Here is a 16,742-nt window from a genome sequence, read left to right as displayed (position 1 = left end):
ACATGGAGTAAGGGGTAATATATTAGCTTGGATAGAGGATTGGCGAACCAACAGAAAGCAGAGAGTTGGGATAAATGGGTCTTTTTCTGGATGGCAAACTGTAACTAGTGGAGTGCAACAGGGTTCGTTCCTTGGGCCTCAGCTATTTACAATCTATATTAGTGACTTGGATTCAGGGATAGAAGGTACTATAGCTAAATTTGCAGATTACACCAAAGTAGGTGGGGAAGTAAGTTGCAGTGAAGAAATAAGAAATTTACAAATGGATATGGACAGGTTAGGTGAATGGGCCAAAATTTGGCAGATGGAGTTTAACGTGGATAAGTGTGAGGTTATCCATTTTGGTTGGAAGAATAAAAAGGTTGCTTATTATTTAAACAGAGAGAAACTTCAAAATGTTTCAGTGCAGAGGGTCTGGGTGTCTTCGTGCATGAATCACTGTAAACTAGTATGCAGGTACAGCAGGTAATAAGGAAGGCAAATGGAATTTTGGCATTTATTGGTAAAGGAATAGAGTATAAAAATGGGGAAGTGTTGTTGCAACTGTATAAGGCATTGGTGAGACCGCACCTGGAGTACTGTGCACAGTTTTGATCCTCTTACTTGAGGAAGGATGTAGTTGCACTGGAGACGGATCAGAGGAGGTTCACTAGATTGATTCCAGAGATGCAGGGCTTGTCTTATGGAGGAGAGATTGAGCAGTTTAGACCTATACTCGCTAGAGTTTAGAAGGATGAGAGGAGATCTAATTGAGGTATATAAGATGCTAAAGGGGATAGACAAAGTGGACATGGAGTGGATGTTTCCCCTTCTGGGACATTCTAGAATGAGAGGCCATAGTTTTAGGCTAAGGGGTGGTAGATTTAAATCAGAGATGAGGAGGAATTATTTGTCTCAAAGGGTCGTGAATCTGTGGAATTCACTACCTCAGAGTGCAGTGGATGCAGAGACGCTGAATAAATTTGAGGAGATGGGCGGGAAATTGGAGTTGAGGCCAAAGTGAGATCAGCCATGATCGTAATGAATGGTGGGGCAGGCTCGAGGGGCTGAATTGCTTACTCCTGCTCCTAGTTCTTATGTATGTAACCCTTCCATCTCCTTCTTTAAGATCCTTGATAAAACAAGTGTACCTCCTAATATTGATTTTGCTGTTTGGTGTCCATTTTCCTACAGCTTTGAAGTGCACTGGGACATTTTCCATATTAAAAAGGCACTATGAAACGTATTAGTGCAGTTGCCAGCAAAGATCACTGAACAGTGTTCAGGAGCAGAAAGTGTGGCTAATTTTACCCTTTTGGAAGGACACTGCTGCCCTGGTGGAGATAAGCTAGTATGGCATAGTTCAGATGGAATTCAAATTTTCTAGTCAGTATTACCTAATGGCACGTTACATGATGAGCCATCATAAGTCATTAGCAAACTAGAAAACTCTGGTCAAAATGAAAATCTACAATATTGTGTTATGTTGAAAAAAGCTGTACTACTGCAGAAAAGCCAAAGATGATTACCTACATTCAACCCATCCAAACTGATCCCTCCAACAACCCACCTCTCCATAAAATCCAGCTGTATCTTAATTTCTTGCTTCATTTAGGTCACTTTGCAGATGATTCTGAACATTTTCATTCTTTGAATGCCCAATATTTATTCACCAGTTTAAATGTCTATTTCCCACTTTAATTTGAAGCAAAACTTGAATTTATTTCTCGTCTTCCCAAATATTTCATTAGGCTTTATTGTTAAAATAAATATCATTTGTATTTGAATTTGGGTTCCAAACAAGTATAAATGTATAGTATCCGGCTGGGAAGGTTGGAGATAGAGCCACAACAGCTTTTCCCTAATTCCCCAACATGTGCTCCTTCCCTCATTAGAAGTTTCAGTTCAACCTCAGCCTTCATGCATCACGGGATGAGAAAAATCATACTCGGCTCAGTGGCAGTCCTCATGATAGTTTGCCCCCCACCCACCCAAGACAGTTACTAAAGCTATGAACTGGTGATGGAGAGCAGGGGACAATGGTCTATAATCACAGTTATTGCCCACTACCCATATGCCCCCCCACCCAGCCAAGGAAAAGATGACAGCATTCTTATGGTTGCTGTGCAGAGGCCTATCCTGCCTCCTGCCAAAAAGCAGCCACGGTTTGCAGGTGTAAAGAAGAAATAGAACCAGAATTAGGAAGGAATAAAGTAATTTATTATTTTTTTAATCAAAATTGGATACATTGTGAAACTGCATTCTGTTGCCCCCACCCTATAATTAGGAAGTGAGAAGAACCCTGCCTGCAGAATCCAATGGCAAGGCAAAGAGGAATACTGCAGCTTTAGTCAGTCTTCACAGGTCTTTGCAACCTGATTAATCAATAAGGCAAACATCAATGCAAAAAAAAAAAATGGACCAGGTTCATTCAGTACAGTCTGACTTCACTCAGCTTTACAATTGTAAGATGACCACAAGGATGCAAATTGTACAAATACCTTCTAGATTGAAGGGTTAAAAAATCTAGTTTAAAAGTAGGAAATGCCACTAATTCTTTTTAAAAAGGGTAAATAATTATGATTAATTTTAAGTCAGGAAAAATAATGTTTCAATACAGTACTGTTGACCAACGAGAAAGGAATGTGAACTGAATTATAATTCACAATGACAGTCAATAATTTGGAATGCTTCAGTGATTTTGTCACTTTAACAGCGTGTTAAATCAGCTGCCATTCAAGTTTCAGTCAGCAACAGCAAGACAGTGCCTGTCAGGTCATCAGCATCCATAATATTAATAAATTATATAAGAAAATGGAACTAGAGCCCATCCAAAGAAAAAGTTGATCATAATTCTTTATAAGAGGTACAGGTTATGGAGACCAGACTCTCTTTTGAAAGTCACATCTAGAAATTATTTTAGTGGATATTTGGCTTTATCATGGGACAAAATCCAGCCCCTTACATATGTAGGCATTAGGACCTGGAAAAAACTTAAAACTGCATGCATGACCCTTCTTCAGGAGGTAGGATATAATTCCAGCTTCTGTACTCATAGGTTCTGCGGGAGGGTTCCCCAACCTCCCGTTGAAACTTTATTGGGATTCTAAGACAAACACATAAATGGATGAAAAGGTAATTGTTGGTGTTTCTTTGGGGGATTTTGCTGGGTTCATACTAAAGTTATAGCAAGAATCCACAAGGAATTTCAGGGCCCAATTGTCTTGTTCCCATAAACTGCTTTGCAACAAATGCAGATGTGGCAGAGAAGACAGGTTTGCTACATTGTAGCAGTAGAAATCATTTCTTAAGTTGTGTAACCAGTATGAAAATCACCCAACTATGCTAGAGTCATAAGCCTTTCTCCAACCTATAAAATTGCTTGGGAAAGTGTTCAGCCATCAGCCAGCTGCTGCATGTAAAAGATGGTAAATAAGGTTTGGCATAGCATACTTGCATCATGATTTCGGCACTTACCTGCTCATAATGCAGACAGGTTAACAGGAGCATCAGCCATGTATTACAAACTAGCTTAAAAAATATATATATAGGGATAGGGAGTTGGTGGGGAGGAGGGAAGAAAGAAATTACTACAGCTAGGTACAGTTTAAATAATCTTAATTTTTTTCCAGCTGAAAAGATCCCAAAAATCACTCACAGGTCTTCTTCAAGGTACCAATCAATTCTGTATTTATTTTTAAACTAGCTGCTAAAACAATCACTACAATTTCCAAGGCTCAAGCTACTCAATATCTTAAGACACGGAAACTGATTTTTAAATTACACATTCTTTCATCTCCCCACCCACTGCTTAAGCAAAGTAAATGGGTTGTAGAGTACATTCCACTATGCCTGGGAGTCATCCCAGAAAAATAGCACTTCAACGATTAAAGGGTCAGCAGCCAAGCTTAGTACTTTTAAAAAAAAAATTGAACATTGCCAGCAGGGCTTCATGTTAGATATCCTCTACTCTGGCACTACTGAGAAACTGAAGAATGAATTGGAATGCGTCTTTGAGATAAGGTGCATTGTCAGGGTGACAGAAACTAAAACCAGCACAAGCATGGCAACATAATACGTCCACTAATCTCTATGCCTATTAGCAAATTTAGTCATATACATTTGAACTTATGTCCTGAAATTCTGCAGCGATTCTCTCGCACTCTTGCCATTACTCAAGCAGGAGACTGCTAGAATCCCCCACATAAAAGGTTGTAAACAACAAGTCACAGCAGGAGATCAGGGAAAGCCCCATGGAATCTCATGCCCTAACCAGTTACGTAACAGCAGGTATAGAAACATAGCCAAGTCCTTCACTTAATGCCGGTCCTAACTTCATTTTGAATCACAACTTGGAAAATTCAGAAAGCATAATGGCACAGCCATCATGGATGATTTTTTAGCATTAATATCTCAAGACACTGACAATGGTAGGTGACAAACCAACAATATATGAGCTCCACCAGTAACACGTCCAGATCTCACAACACCAGCTATAAAAGGCAATGTTTCAGGAAGCTATGTCGTCTCCACCTGTAATGGAAGAGGATGACCTGGGTGGAACAGACTTGTGATTCAGTGCCTCCACGTGAAATATGCACAAGAGAAAGCAAAACCAGAAAGAATCAATACAAGAGATGTACATTCAAGACTTTTTGCTCGAGACTTAGATTTTAGCCACACCAGCCACCAAATCTGAAATCACCAAATTGGTGATTAGGTTATCAATTGAGTAGCTAAAGCATTTTGAACATGCAGCGGGTGGTTTAAGTCTCATTCTCTACTTTGGACATCATTATTGATACAGATACAGCAGCTAACTTAAGGTTAGGTAACCATGGCTACCAGAATAGCAGCATACCAGTGATGGCAGCCACAGGTAAAACATATTGCAGGCGTGGTACTGCCTATGCACAGGTCCTGCTGTAACAACTGGAACTTTAAAGCAGAGAAAAAGTCTGCACAATAAAAACAGTCATTGCAGGCAAAGTACATTAAAGTTCTGTTCTCCAGGTCCATGGTTTGCTGCCTTACACTGAAATAAAGACTGAAAGAATAAATCAAAACTCATTTTAGAAATAAGCCCCAGTGATAATACATAATTATATATAAAAACTGTTGGTTCTAAACAATGCACGGGCCACATCATTTTTCCATGCAGGAATGATAAGACTCATAAGAAGGCTCTGTTTATCTAAATATTGCACAGATTGAAAGTAAAGAATCACATAATCATGGGAAAATTCTCACATTATCAGCAACTACAAAACATAAAGAACCTCTATCTATAGTAGTCATGAGTTCATCTGTCTCCATGCGAGCAGTTTGTTAAGACAATTCTGTGATAGGAAGCCATGTTTTGGGATTCCCTTGTGCAAATAAGAAGGCATCATGCTGCATAAAGCATCCGTTTTCCACATGAAACAACTTTTTTGCTTTAGTGTTTTTCTTGCCTCAAGTCAGTTTGGCAGCCAGAGTGAGTAGGATTTAAGCCGTAAGCTTGGACTGGGATTCCATTTCCGCAGCTCGTTTAAGCGCAACATCCACCAGCAGCTGAAATCCACTGAAATCTTGATTGAGGTCTGGAGGAGTGGGTGGAGGAGTGTTAAACAGTCCACTCTGGGGGGTTGGGTTTGACCCCACCTGAACAGCATCTTTGGAGCATCCAGGATTGGTATCCACTAAACCTGCATTTGACAAAAGATCCATTCCATCTATGCTGGCAGGTGGGCAGTAGTGTAAAGGCACGTCATTTGGTGTGGAGACAGTAGTGTGACATATGACTGAAGGTCTTGGCAGGAATCCTCCAGCGGAAGAGATGCTACATGGAGAGGTCTCTCTATTTTCTGGGCTGGAGCTTGTCGATCCGAATGATCTTTCGTCAAGGTCTGGAACATAGCTGTTAGAAGTCATTGAGGTGGGATCTACACTCTTACTGCCTCGGCGAGAGATTGTGAAATTGTTGGGGTCCTTGCCATCCTTTCTCAGCATGTCTGGCAGAAGTCTGCGGCGTGCGTTAATGAACCAGTTACAGACCTGAAATTCAGCAGGAAAGACAATCAGCGTGTGTACATCATTACATTAAATAATTTTAAGTACTACCCATAAACATGCCTGAACTCTAATCTAACCAATGTCATGAAAACAATAGCAAAAAAAAAAATCGACATACCGCTACACGGATGGATCAGAAGGCAAATCGTTCTAAATATAACAAACGCAGCCACTTCCTTGTAAGCCTAAACTTGTAGAATCTAAAAAGTTAATTTGGCAATTCCCCATTTGCAAAGAGAATGTGTCAAGAGAATTGGGGCATGTGTTGCAATTCTATCACTGGCTCTCATTCCTTTAGAGCATGACTTCTCCCATTCACCCCAGGAGCGTGCAATTAGTCATTAATCCATACAGTTATAATACAATTTGAATCAAATTCAGCCCCCAGTTGATGCCACATTTGATACAATAATGCTGCTGAAAACAGCTCGACCGCACTGGTACCAAGAGATAAACAATAATATATAGAAACCTCTATGCTGCTTCTATCTGCTGCCCCATGCTGCCAGTGCCAAGCAACTATCATCAGATATCATCAGCCAAACTGAGCCAAATGATATAGATCAGCAGTAAAAATTCTACATTACTTGCTTGCACAAAAGTCCTCGAAATTAGGGGGATTCAAAGTCAGAATCAGCCATGGCTGCAATTTTAAACAAGTGCAAATATGGACTGTATTGCACAATTGCCTTTCACCTGTGATGTGAATGGTGGAGTATGTTCTCCTTTCCTACATGACAAAACTAAAATCTAGGGACATAAGATCATAAGAATCAGGAGCAGAAGCAGGCCATTTGGCCCATCAAGCCTGCTTTGTCTTTCTGGCTGATCTGATTGTGGACTTAACTCCCTTTAACTTTCCTGCCTGACCCCTATAACCCTTAACTCCCTGGTCAATCAAAAATCTTTCTAACTCAGCCTTGAATATATTCAATGACGCAGCCAAACTGAATTAAAGCAGATATTAAGCAAAATAAGCTTTGTCTTTTGAGGCTTTTAAAAATATTTCCCCCCCCCCCCATCTGAAATCTATGGCCTGAATTTTTCCTGTGTTGGGTGGGCTCGGTGGGAGCAGTCGTGTATTGGCTCCGCACCGCCATTTTACCTGCGCGGGCCAGTTAAGGCTCCTCCAGCGTAATACATAAGTGGTAGCGCTCTGTGTAGTTGGGGGGGTGGGGGGGGATGTGGAGGAGGAAGAGTCGGGTCCAACTCGCGTGCGCAATAGAGTGCTTCAGTCTCCCCGAGGCATGGAGCTGCCTCAGGGAGATTGCATTTAATTATTTTTTTGAAAAGCGCTTCAATGAAAATTTGATGAAATGTCTCATGTGACTGTGTCACATGAGATGGGACATGTTTTTATTTTTCAAAAGAGTTTTTATTCAGTTTCTAAAAGCTTTAGGAAGCCTCATCCCACTTGTAGATGAGCTTTTCTAAAAATCGTAAAGGCCACATGGCCTTTTTGCCTGCCCGCCAACCGTTAAGTTGGAAGGGCAGCATAAATTTGAAATTAATCAGTTCCTCAATGGTCTTAATAGGCCTTTTAATTATTGGCGCGCTTGCAGCCGATTCCAGCACACGCCTGCCGAATGAAACATTGCGAGACAGCGTGGTGACGTCGGGATGCACACCCGACATCAATGCGTGTCATGTTACATGCTGGTGTGTCGGGCCCGCCCCCGCATGCCAACTGTAAAATCCTGGCCTATGTTTAGCATTTTCAATGCAAGTGATTTCATTTTCTCCTGCTTTAAACAATTGCTCACTCTCATCTGTATTATTCAAGTGCATTCTTAAGAGTTGCAATACCGGCAGGAGGTCTTAGGAGAGTGTTTGGAATCAGGTCACTCTGTACTCATCACTCAACCATTTTTATATAAAACATGTGAAGCTGGTTTTGATCGAGTGTATTTTAATATTCTACTGTACTTTGGAGGTCCAAATTGCCCAGAACCTGACCTCCACATGCAACATGATCTATTTGAATTACAGACCCTACATCACTATACTGTCAGCCAGATGCACCTTAGGGAATGGTTTCACCAAGGCATTAATTTAGCCAGCGACTAAAAGCACTCAGCTCCCTGGAAGTTTCAATAATCTATATTCAGCACTTAAAGATTCTAGTACAACAGAAGGACAAAGGCTTTTTTTTTGCAGTCTTTGATTTCAACTATTAAAAATCACACTCCTTTACCATGTGCCCTTCTCAATAGGCACTGCTGGAGGAGGGGGTGGTGGTGAGGGCTCAGTAACAGCAGTGGTCAAGTTAGAAACATGAGACCTTCAAGAGTCAACCTCCCCTCTTTACTGAATTAGCTTTAGAAGAGCAAAAGGAGGTGGCTTTTGTTTTCCACACCTTAATCTGAGGACTCTGGAGAAGTAGGAGGCATGAATTTATTTAATTATACTATGATATGCAATACAGCAGTGCTGCTGCCACATCAAGAGCAGTGTCAATGTAAAAGTGGCCACAGATACTGCAGACTGCCCTGTACAATTCAGCTGGCAACATACTTTCAGTTGCATTCATGCAGCACAAGCAAACCTGATTAAAGTTATTGCTCACTGCCTAGTTCAAAAATGCCTTCAAAATGCAGCAGGATTGATGCAAAATTCTCAATTTAGCCATATTGCTACAGCATTTTGTTTGGCGATCACATAGTTCAAATGCCTTTCTGCACAGGTCTTGAGGAACATTATAACAATTTGATGTTCTAATGTGTGTGTGGCTGAATCTAGCATTTCCTGCAAAATATTCAACAAACTTTACTTTTAAGTAACAGTGATGCCCGTTGTATATAAGAAATAATTTTTCATTTTAGTTTTTTCACCTCACTTGTAAGTACTTAAAATACCTATACAATAGATAATCAAGCTTCCTGTTGACTCAGTGGGTAAAAAAAAATCCAATGTAGTCACTAAAACCCTGGGCCTACATGACCTTTAAAGATTGGAGGGGTAAATACTAATAGGTACCTTTTAGGAGCTTCAAGTTAATTTACTGAGATGAGACTCTTATTTAAAATGGTTATGTTTTGTGATAAATCCAGCTGTCTTAACAAAACCGCTCAAATGCATCAAGGATTTTTTCATGCAAGAGAAAAAACATTCTAAATTGCTCCCTGATTGTTGTGTAGGGGAGAATTTACATTCAGTAACGTGCAAATGTTTGAGAGCGGAAATTTGAGCAAACAATTTCACAAAGCTAACGTAATTTGCACTCAGATTGCAAATTATGCCCAAAGCAGAAACTCCACCCTATGATGTTTAAGACTTTTCAAGAAAGCTTTCTGATACATGAAAGAACCTATAGTATGGACAGCATATAATCTAGGTCAACATTTTGGTGTAGCACCGATATACTGCATTGACAGAAATGCTGAGCACAGTCTTCACCTGCCCATTTGCGTGAATGTTAAAAATTCCATAGCACTATTCAGAGCAGAGTTCTGTTTCCTAGCCAACATTCCTTCTTCAACCAATACCAGAGTAAATGGTTGTTTATCCTTTTTACTAGTTGGATCTCTGTGTGCTATTTAGGTCTATGTGCCTACTTAACAATGACTTTTAAAAGGCAGCTGCAACTGCTTTCACAACTTCTGCCATGTTTATTAAAAATAATATACTTGCTTTCCTTCTCTGCACACTGCTTCAAGAAAATAAATTAAAATATTAGACCAAACTAACCAATGATAGATTAATAGTGGCCTTTACCAGATCATTTTTAATTTTAATGCCTCTTGACAAGTGCTTAGGAGACATGCTACTGAAATCAGCCAAAGACATAATTTCTCAGCTTTACAAAGGAGTTTTATCACAGTATAGAGATTCCTTCACAAAGCACCACTATACAAGCAAAATGGATTGAAAGCGTACCAATAAAATTTGAACGCCGGCATGGTGTCCAACTGGTTAGTGAGCTGTTTGAATAATGCATCACAATATTAGAACAACCCGTTACAAACAATTAAAATTGTTAATTGAAGAAGAGTCATACGGTCTTGAAACATTAACTCTGTTTTTCTCTCCACAGATGCTGTTAGACCTGCTGAGTTTTTCCAGCATTTTCTGTTTTTGTTTTAAAATTGTTAAGGGATCTATTTCATTGCATAATTTATTGGTAATTCCTTCTGTGTGGTACTCCCAGCAGAAATGGGGCAGTTGGTCATGGTTGTTGGAGTACTATATCACAACGCCAGCACATTAATTCCTCATGGCAAAATCTTTTGCTCAACCACCTTCAGCGCTTAATCAGTGAAATGTCCTGTTGTTAAAGGTCAGGAGTGGGATTGTTCACTGAGGACTCGTGTTCAATTCCATTCCATCCTCTGATAATACAGCAGATCATGAACCACCTCTAGACTGGCTGACAAGAGTCAGGCAAAATTCATGTTACGTGCATGCCAAGGAACAACCATCTTCAACAAGGTGAATGTACCTCTCCATGACCTTCAACAATACTACTATTGCTGGTTTCCCAGTTTCCCTCAGTAACATCAACAAGGAGTGGGGAAAAAGATGTCACTGTTGACCATAATGTTGACTGAATAAGTTAGATCACCATTGTGGCAGGAATGAGTCTGGGCATACTTGCGTGTCTTACCTTCTGACCACTCGATACTTCTATACCATCTACACCATCCATAAAGGTTCAAGTCACAGTATGATAGAATGCTACAATAATCACCTGTGTGCACAATACTCGCAGTTCCAACAATAAAAGAAGCTCACCATCATCCAGGATAGCTCAATTAGTGCTTGATTAAATAATCACTTGTTCCCCATTATTGATGGCATTATAGCTAGAAGTTACAATCCTTGCTTTGACAGTACCTTGCAGCCCAACCTTACTGACTATCAAGAAGCACAAAAACAGCATCATAGAATCCTGGTCTGCAGGCTCCCCTTCAAGTCATTTAGCAACCTGACCTGGACATATACATGACAGCCACAATCCCACCACAATTGTGGTAGCATAATCACCATTAAAGGTTCAGCAGTTCAAGGAGAAGGCCCAACACCACCTTTTTTAGGACAACCGAGGGCTGGTACATAGGAACAGGATAAGGCCATTCAGCCCATTGAGCCTGCTCCACCATTCAATTAGATCATGGCTGATCATGTACCTCAATGCCACTTTCACGCTCTATCTCCATATCTCTTGATGTCATTAGTCACCAGAAATCTATTGATTTCTGTCTTGAATATACTAAATGATTGAGCTTCCACAGCCCTCCCTGGTAGAAAATTCCAAAGATTCACCACACTCAGTGAAGAAATTCCTGCTCATCTCAGTCCTAAATGGCCTACCTCTTATCCTGAGATAATGTCCCTGGTTTTAAACTCACCAGCCAGGGGAAACACCTTCACCTTATCTACATCCACCCTGTCACACCCTGTAAAAATTTTCTAAGTATCAATGTGGTGACCCCTCATTCTTCGAAACTCTAGGGAATACAGACCCAGTCTCCTTAAACTCTCCTCATTAGACAATCCTGCCATCACAGGGATTAATCTGGTGAACCTCCGTTGCACTCCCTCTATGGCAAGTAAATCTCTCCTTGGATAAGGGGACCAAAACTACTCCAGGTCTCACCAAGGCTCTATGCAACTGCAGCAAGACATCTTTACTCCTGTACTCAAATCCCCTTGTGATGAAGGCCAACATACCATTTGCATTCCTAATCACTTGCTGCACCTACATGCTAGCTGTTATGCTTGGCCTAAATAGCCAAGTGGTTATGGTACTGGGTTTGTAACCCCAAGATCAAGAGTTCAAATCTCACAATGGCAAACTATGAAACAATGTAACTTCATCTGAAACAGATGGAAACGGGTTTGTACTCGAAAGAGTTACATGCTAGCTGTTAGTGACACATGAATAGGACCCAGGTCCCTTTGGACACCTGCACTTCCCAAACTCTCACCATTTAAGAAATATTCTGTCTTTCTGTTTTTTCCACCAAAGTGAATAACTTCACATTAATTCACACTATACGCCATCTGCTATGTTCTAGCCCATTTGCGTAACCTGTCCAAATCCTCTTGAAGCATCCTTGCATCCACCTCACAACTTGCACTAATTCCACTAAGTTTGGCATTATCAGCAAATTTGGAAATATTACAATTGGTCCCTACATCCAATCCAAGTCATTTCGATAGATTGTGAACAGCTGTGGCCCCGGCACTGATCCTTGCGGGTACCCCATTAGTAACAGCCTGCCATCCTGAGAATGATCCATTTATTCCTACTCTCTGCATCCTGTCTGTTAAACAATTCTCAATCCATATTAGTATATTTCCCCCAATCCCAGGTGCTCTAATTTGATTTACTAACCTCCTGCGTGGAACCTTATCAAGAGTTTTCTGAAAATCCAAATACACCACATCCACTGCTTCTCCTTTATTAATGCTACAAGTAATATCCTCAAAAAAACTCCAACAAGTTTGTCAAATATGACTTCCCCTTCATAAATCCATGACGAGTCTGCCCAACTTTACCATTCTTTTCTAAATGTCCAGTTATCCTTTTTAATAAACTCTGAACTAAAAGGTCTGTAGTTTTCCATTCTTCCTCCCTTCTTAAATAGGTGGGGGCTACATGTGCTACTTTCCAGTCTGCAGGACCCTTTCCAGAATCTATAGAATTTTGAAAGATAATCACCGATGCATCCACTATCTCTCTAGCCACCTCCAATACTCTGGAATGAAGCTCATCTGGTTCAGCAGATTTATCAACCTTCAATCCAGTTAAGTTTTCAAGTACTACCTCTTTACTGATACTAATTTCTTTTAGTTCCTCAGTTTCACAGATCCCTTGGTCACCTAGTACTTCTGGCAGATTTTTGGTATCTTCTTCTGTGAAGACAGATGCAAAGTAACTGCTTAGTTACTTGGCCATTTCCCTGTTCTCCACTATAAAATCTCCTGTCCCCACATGTAATGGGTCCATATGTGTCCTAGCTAATCTTCCTTTTCACATGCCTAAAGAGGTTTTTACAGTCCATCTTTATGCTCCTCACTAATTTGCATTCATTTTCTCTTTTCCCTTTCTTAATCAGTTTCTTAGTTCTCCTTTGGGACTTTGCCCAAAATGGTGACACACTGATAAATTTGCAAAATAAGACTGCCACAACCAATTCATTTCCCCGCATCGTGGCTAGGGGTTGGAGTGGGGTGCAATGGTATGCTGGAGATCAAGTATATTTACATTCTGACAACTTATAAATTTCATACCCTCCCTGGATATTGAGAGATGTGATTAGCTGAGGGGTCAAGTATGAAGCAGCTAAGAATTCTCATTTAGTAGCAAGCAAACATTGCCTGAGTGACACTGCATAAGATCATCTAGATTGGTCAAATACATTAAAGACCAAGAGAATAACAAAAAGACTGATTGCAAGTTCCAGGGACAAGAGGAAAAGTGATTTAATTTGTACCAGTGAATTTCAAGCTCTCAAATCTGCAGTGATCCCTCAGCCTCCTGACCAGATTATTCAGCACACGGGCCACTGCTGCAATTCTACAGTCACTACTCCCAGCTGACATCAACAATGTATAGAATAGTAACTCCAGCATTGGGTGAATGGAAGAATTGTATAATGTAGCCCAACTATTCATCGCCACTAGCTTCGATGGGTATAAAACATATTTACGTAACACATAGAACGGGTGAATCTATATCAGCAAGTCTTGGTTGAAACCTTTTATGATCGTCTAAACACCAGTGACTGTCAGCAGCTTTGTCCTGAAATGTTTTCGACGCACTCACCTGCAGTACAGATAGCTGCGCCTGCCTCGACAGTTGGGTCTTCTCCTGTTCAGATGGATATGCTTTATAGCGATGCTCGTACAGCCAGTCCCGCAGGATCCGCACAGACTCCTTGGGAAGGTTCCCCCGTCTCCTCCGCTTCCCTGAATGAGACAGGTCAAGAGGCACCTCCAGACTGTCGTCGTCTTCAGTCTCACTGCCGCACACCGGGCCCATCGCTGCGAATGAGTGAGAGGTGTTAAAATGACGCTGGCATGAATGGAGAAAACCTTGCAACACTGCCGAGCACGTATACCCTTAACACATTCACTGCCTCGCTGTCAGCTACATTACACGGTGTTCAGCTCCTGCCTTTTTAACGCTGGCTGTTGTATGGCTCAGTTTGAAATATATTAAATATGTCATTTCTCTAACTTTCCCCATGTGAAGTGATTTTATCTCAGTGAACATTCTCTGGAAAGTCATCTTGATTTAGCTTCACTCGGTCTCCTAAGCGAGAGGAAGGTCTGATCACTGGGTTGCGCAGTTATTTTTAGATAGAATATCCATTTCGGAAATAAAAACATTGTACAATTCACTGAGCGCACTTAAAAAAAAAACTTCTAACAAGCCCGAGTTGCTCAAGACCCAGAGGCAATAATGTTTAAAGCACAAGCCGTCCCTCGCTGTCCGCAAAATACCTCATTAACCTCAGATTTTTCAAATTAACCAGCCCATTCTCTGTCAAATCCGCGAAAACTCGGCCCCTGCTCAGGGAAACCTCTGGTTGGCTGAGTTTGAATTTATGAAGCCGATCGGACTGTCAGTTTGTAAAGTGATACCTGCTCTTTGCCAGCACTTACAGCAGCCATTATCCGATTGACCCAGAACAAAAGAACAGAAATCACCCCAAAGAACTGAAGGGCTCCTTCACTCCGTTTCTAGCGCCGAGTCCCAAAAGAAAGGGGGCCTATTTAGTGACTTTAGTTCGCTTGTTTCCGTGCACCTCACGTTCTGCCTGGTCTGGCCTGTCTTGTCTTGAAAATCAAACATTATGTCCTCGTCAAACACGTGTTGCTAACTTAGTGTGTTTCATTAAATGGAACCACGTATTCAAATTATTTAAGCAACACCCATCCTGACTTGGGAGGCTGTCCTCATTAAGAATTTTGGTTTGCGCTAGTGATAAATGATTCAGAAGATTTAAAAAAAATAACCAACTTTGATTTCCTCAAAAAAATGAGAAAAGATGCCTGACTACATGGCCATATCAACAGGACTTGAAAACGCTTCATCTCACCAAGCACCTTGTAAATGATAATTCCGTTAAGATATAAAAACATTACATTACTATTGAAACGGAGAGGAAAGATAGAGCACACTGGAACCTGTCACAAACACTCTTCCACTTGGCTATAGTTCAAGCGAAAGGGGGGGGGGGGGGGGGGTGGGGGGTTGCTGGGGAGGTAGTGAAGAACTTCACATTCCAGCATATTCCGAACACAGTGAAAAACATCCTCCAGAAACCAATCCCCCAAACTAATACAATGTACCCTATCCACCTCGAACACACTCCACAAAATGGTAACTCATTGCTTGGCGGTACCGTGTCTTTTAAGATTCCAAGTCCTGCGATTTTAATGGACCAAATGGACGGGGAAAACATAAAAGTACGTTCTGCACGGCTGGTTGTTTAATAAGTGGTGGTTTTGCCGACCAACAGAAAATAACTGTCCCTGTAAATCATTCCACACGTTCCGCCCACCTATAATGGGGCTTTTAAAAAAGTTTTAAGTTCCGGGGGGGGGGAATCAATGAGTGTGTATGAGTTCACTTCTTTACAAATCAATAGGAAATCCCCCAGAGGCTCGTAGCGCCTAGAATCCATTGTATCCACTCACTTTCATAAACGTTGAACGAGAAAAACAAGCTGGAGGAAGGAAAGAACAATTAAACCCTCCAAGTTAAACACCGTCGTGAGAAACTTCGAATCGATCTGAAACTTTTGCGTAAAGTAATGCGAATTTTCTCACAAGAGGGAGAAAAAATCATGTTTCCACGAGGTGAGCCCAAACAAAGCCTTTAAACTCTCAGCGCCCTCCTCGTTCCAAAAAGCACTTTTCTTATTTCCGCTCAGCAGCCAATTGATCCCTTTACAAATTAATAGATTTAAAAAAGAACTAAAAAATAAAATGCTAAATTAGAGAACAAAAAACAATACAGACAGAAAACGCAATCAAGAAGGCCACTGAACACGATTTGACAACGTGCCAGCAGCATGGAGGAAGCAACAACTGCCTTAACCCACCTTTCTTAGCTTTCATCGTGCTCCAGAAATGTGTCTCCAAGCACTCCAAGCGAGATTCACCGGGGAGGGGAGGGAGTGGGGAGGAGGGAAGGAAACGGACGAACAAAATCAAAACAATCTTTCCGATGATGTTTCCAAATTTAAAAACAAAACGAAGCAGCAAGTCGGGAAGAGGAAAGTTTACATATATAAATCTAAGTAGTTGTGGCAGCGCGGCTGCAGTGTTGTGAGCGGAGCACACGGTGGGTGCTCTGTTTGCTCTGCCCCAACGTGTTGCTCGCTGGAGGATTCAAACAAAAGGTAAACACATCGCTGCTACCTGGCGCTCGAAACTAGTTCGGAACGGATCGCCTCCCTCCCTCTCTACCTCCTCAGGAGCTGACAGCTCTCACTGACAGCTGCTGCTTCAGTGCTAGATCCGCCCCTAAACTCGGGGGTGGTGGGGGGGAAGGAGGAGGGATAGCGAGAAAAAAATCTCTCCTCTGACATCACCACAAATCCATTCAAAAAAAGTTTAGTATTTGCATCTAGCTAGGGAATCCAATCCAGGCTTCCTTTTATGAAGTGTTTTTATATAATAGAGAAGAAATTTGACACTGGATACTTGGTCGTCTCTGGAGCTCGTTAGAAGTAAATCAAATGAAACTGTTT

The 16,742-nt window shown here is 41.2% G+C and overlaps 1 protein-coding gene across 5 annotated transcripts; it reads right to left on the bottom strand.

Annotated features, from left to right (window-relative positions):
• Positions 1-2,177: 2,177 nt before the first annotated feature.
• On the bottom strand, positions 2,178-16,475 carry tgif1 (TGFB-induced factor homeobox 1). 5 transcript variants are annotated; one of them, XM_041190447.1, is made up of 3 exons: positions 16,092-16,475; positions 13,805-14,022; positions 2,178-6,015 (listed from the first exon to the last, which is right to left on the bottom strand). In XM_041190447.1, exons 1-3 carry the CDS (start codon positions 16,105-16,107, stop codon positions 5,467-5,469), a joined length of 783 nt encoding a protein of 260 aa, XP_041046381.1. In that variant the 5' UTR covers positions 16,108-16,475; the 3' UTR covers positions 2,178-5,466. The 5 variants fall into 5 exon arrangements, with proteins under 5 accessions (XP_041046381.1, XP_041046380.1, XP_041046382.1 ...); XM_041190446.1 differs by lacking the exon at positions 16,092-16,475 and adding an exon at positions 15,817-15,850; XM_041190448.1 differs by lacking the exon at positions 16,092-16,475 and adding an exon at positions 15,685-15,785.
• Between the last annotated feature and the right edge of the window lie 267 nt (positions 16,476-16,742).

This window comes from Carcharodon carcharias, chromosome 6 (genome assembly GCF_017639515.1).
Source record: "Carcharodon carcharias isolate sCarCar2 chromosome 6, sCarCar2.pri, whole genome shotgun sequence".
Lineage (NCBI taxonomy): Eukaryota > Metazoa > Chordata > Chondrichthyes > Lamniformes > Lamnidae > Carcharodon > Carcharodon carcharias.
Note: the sequence above shows the minus strand (reverse complement) of the source record. Positions and strands in the feature narration are given on the sequence as shown.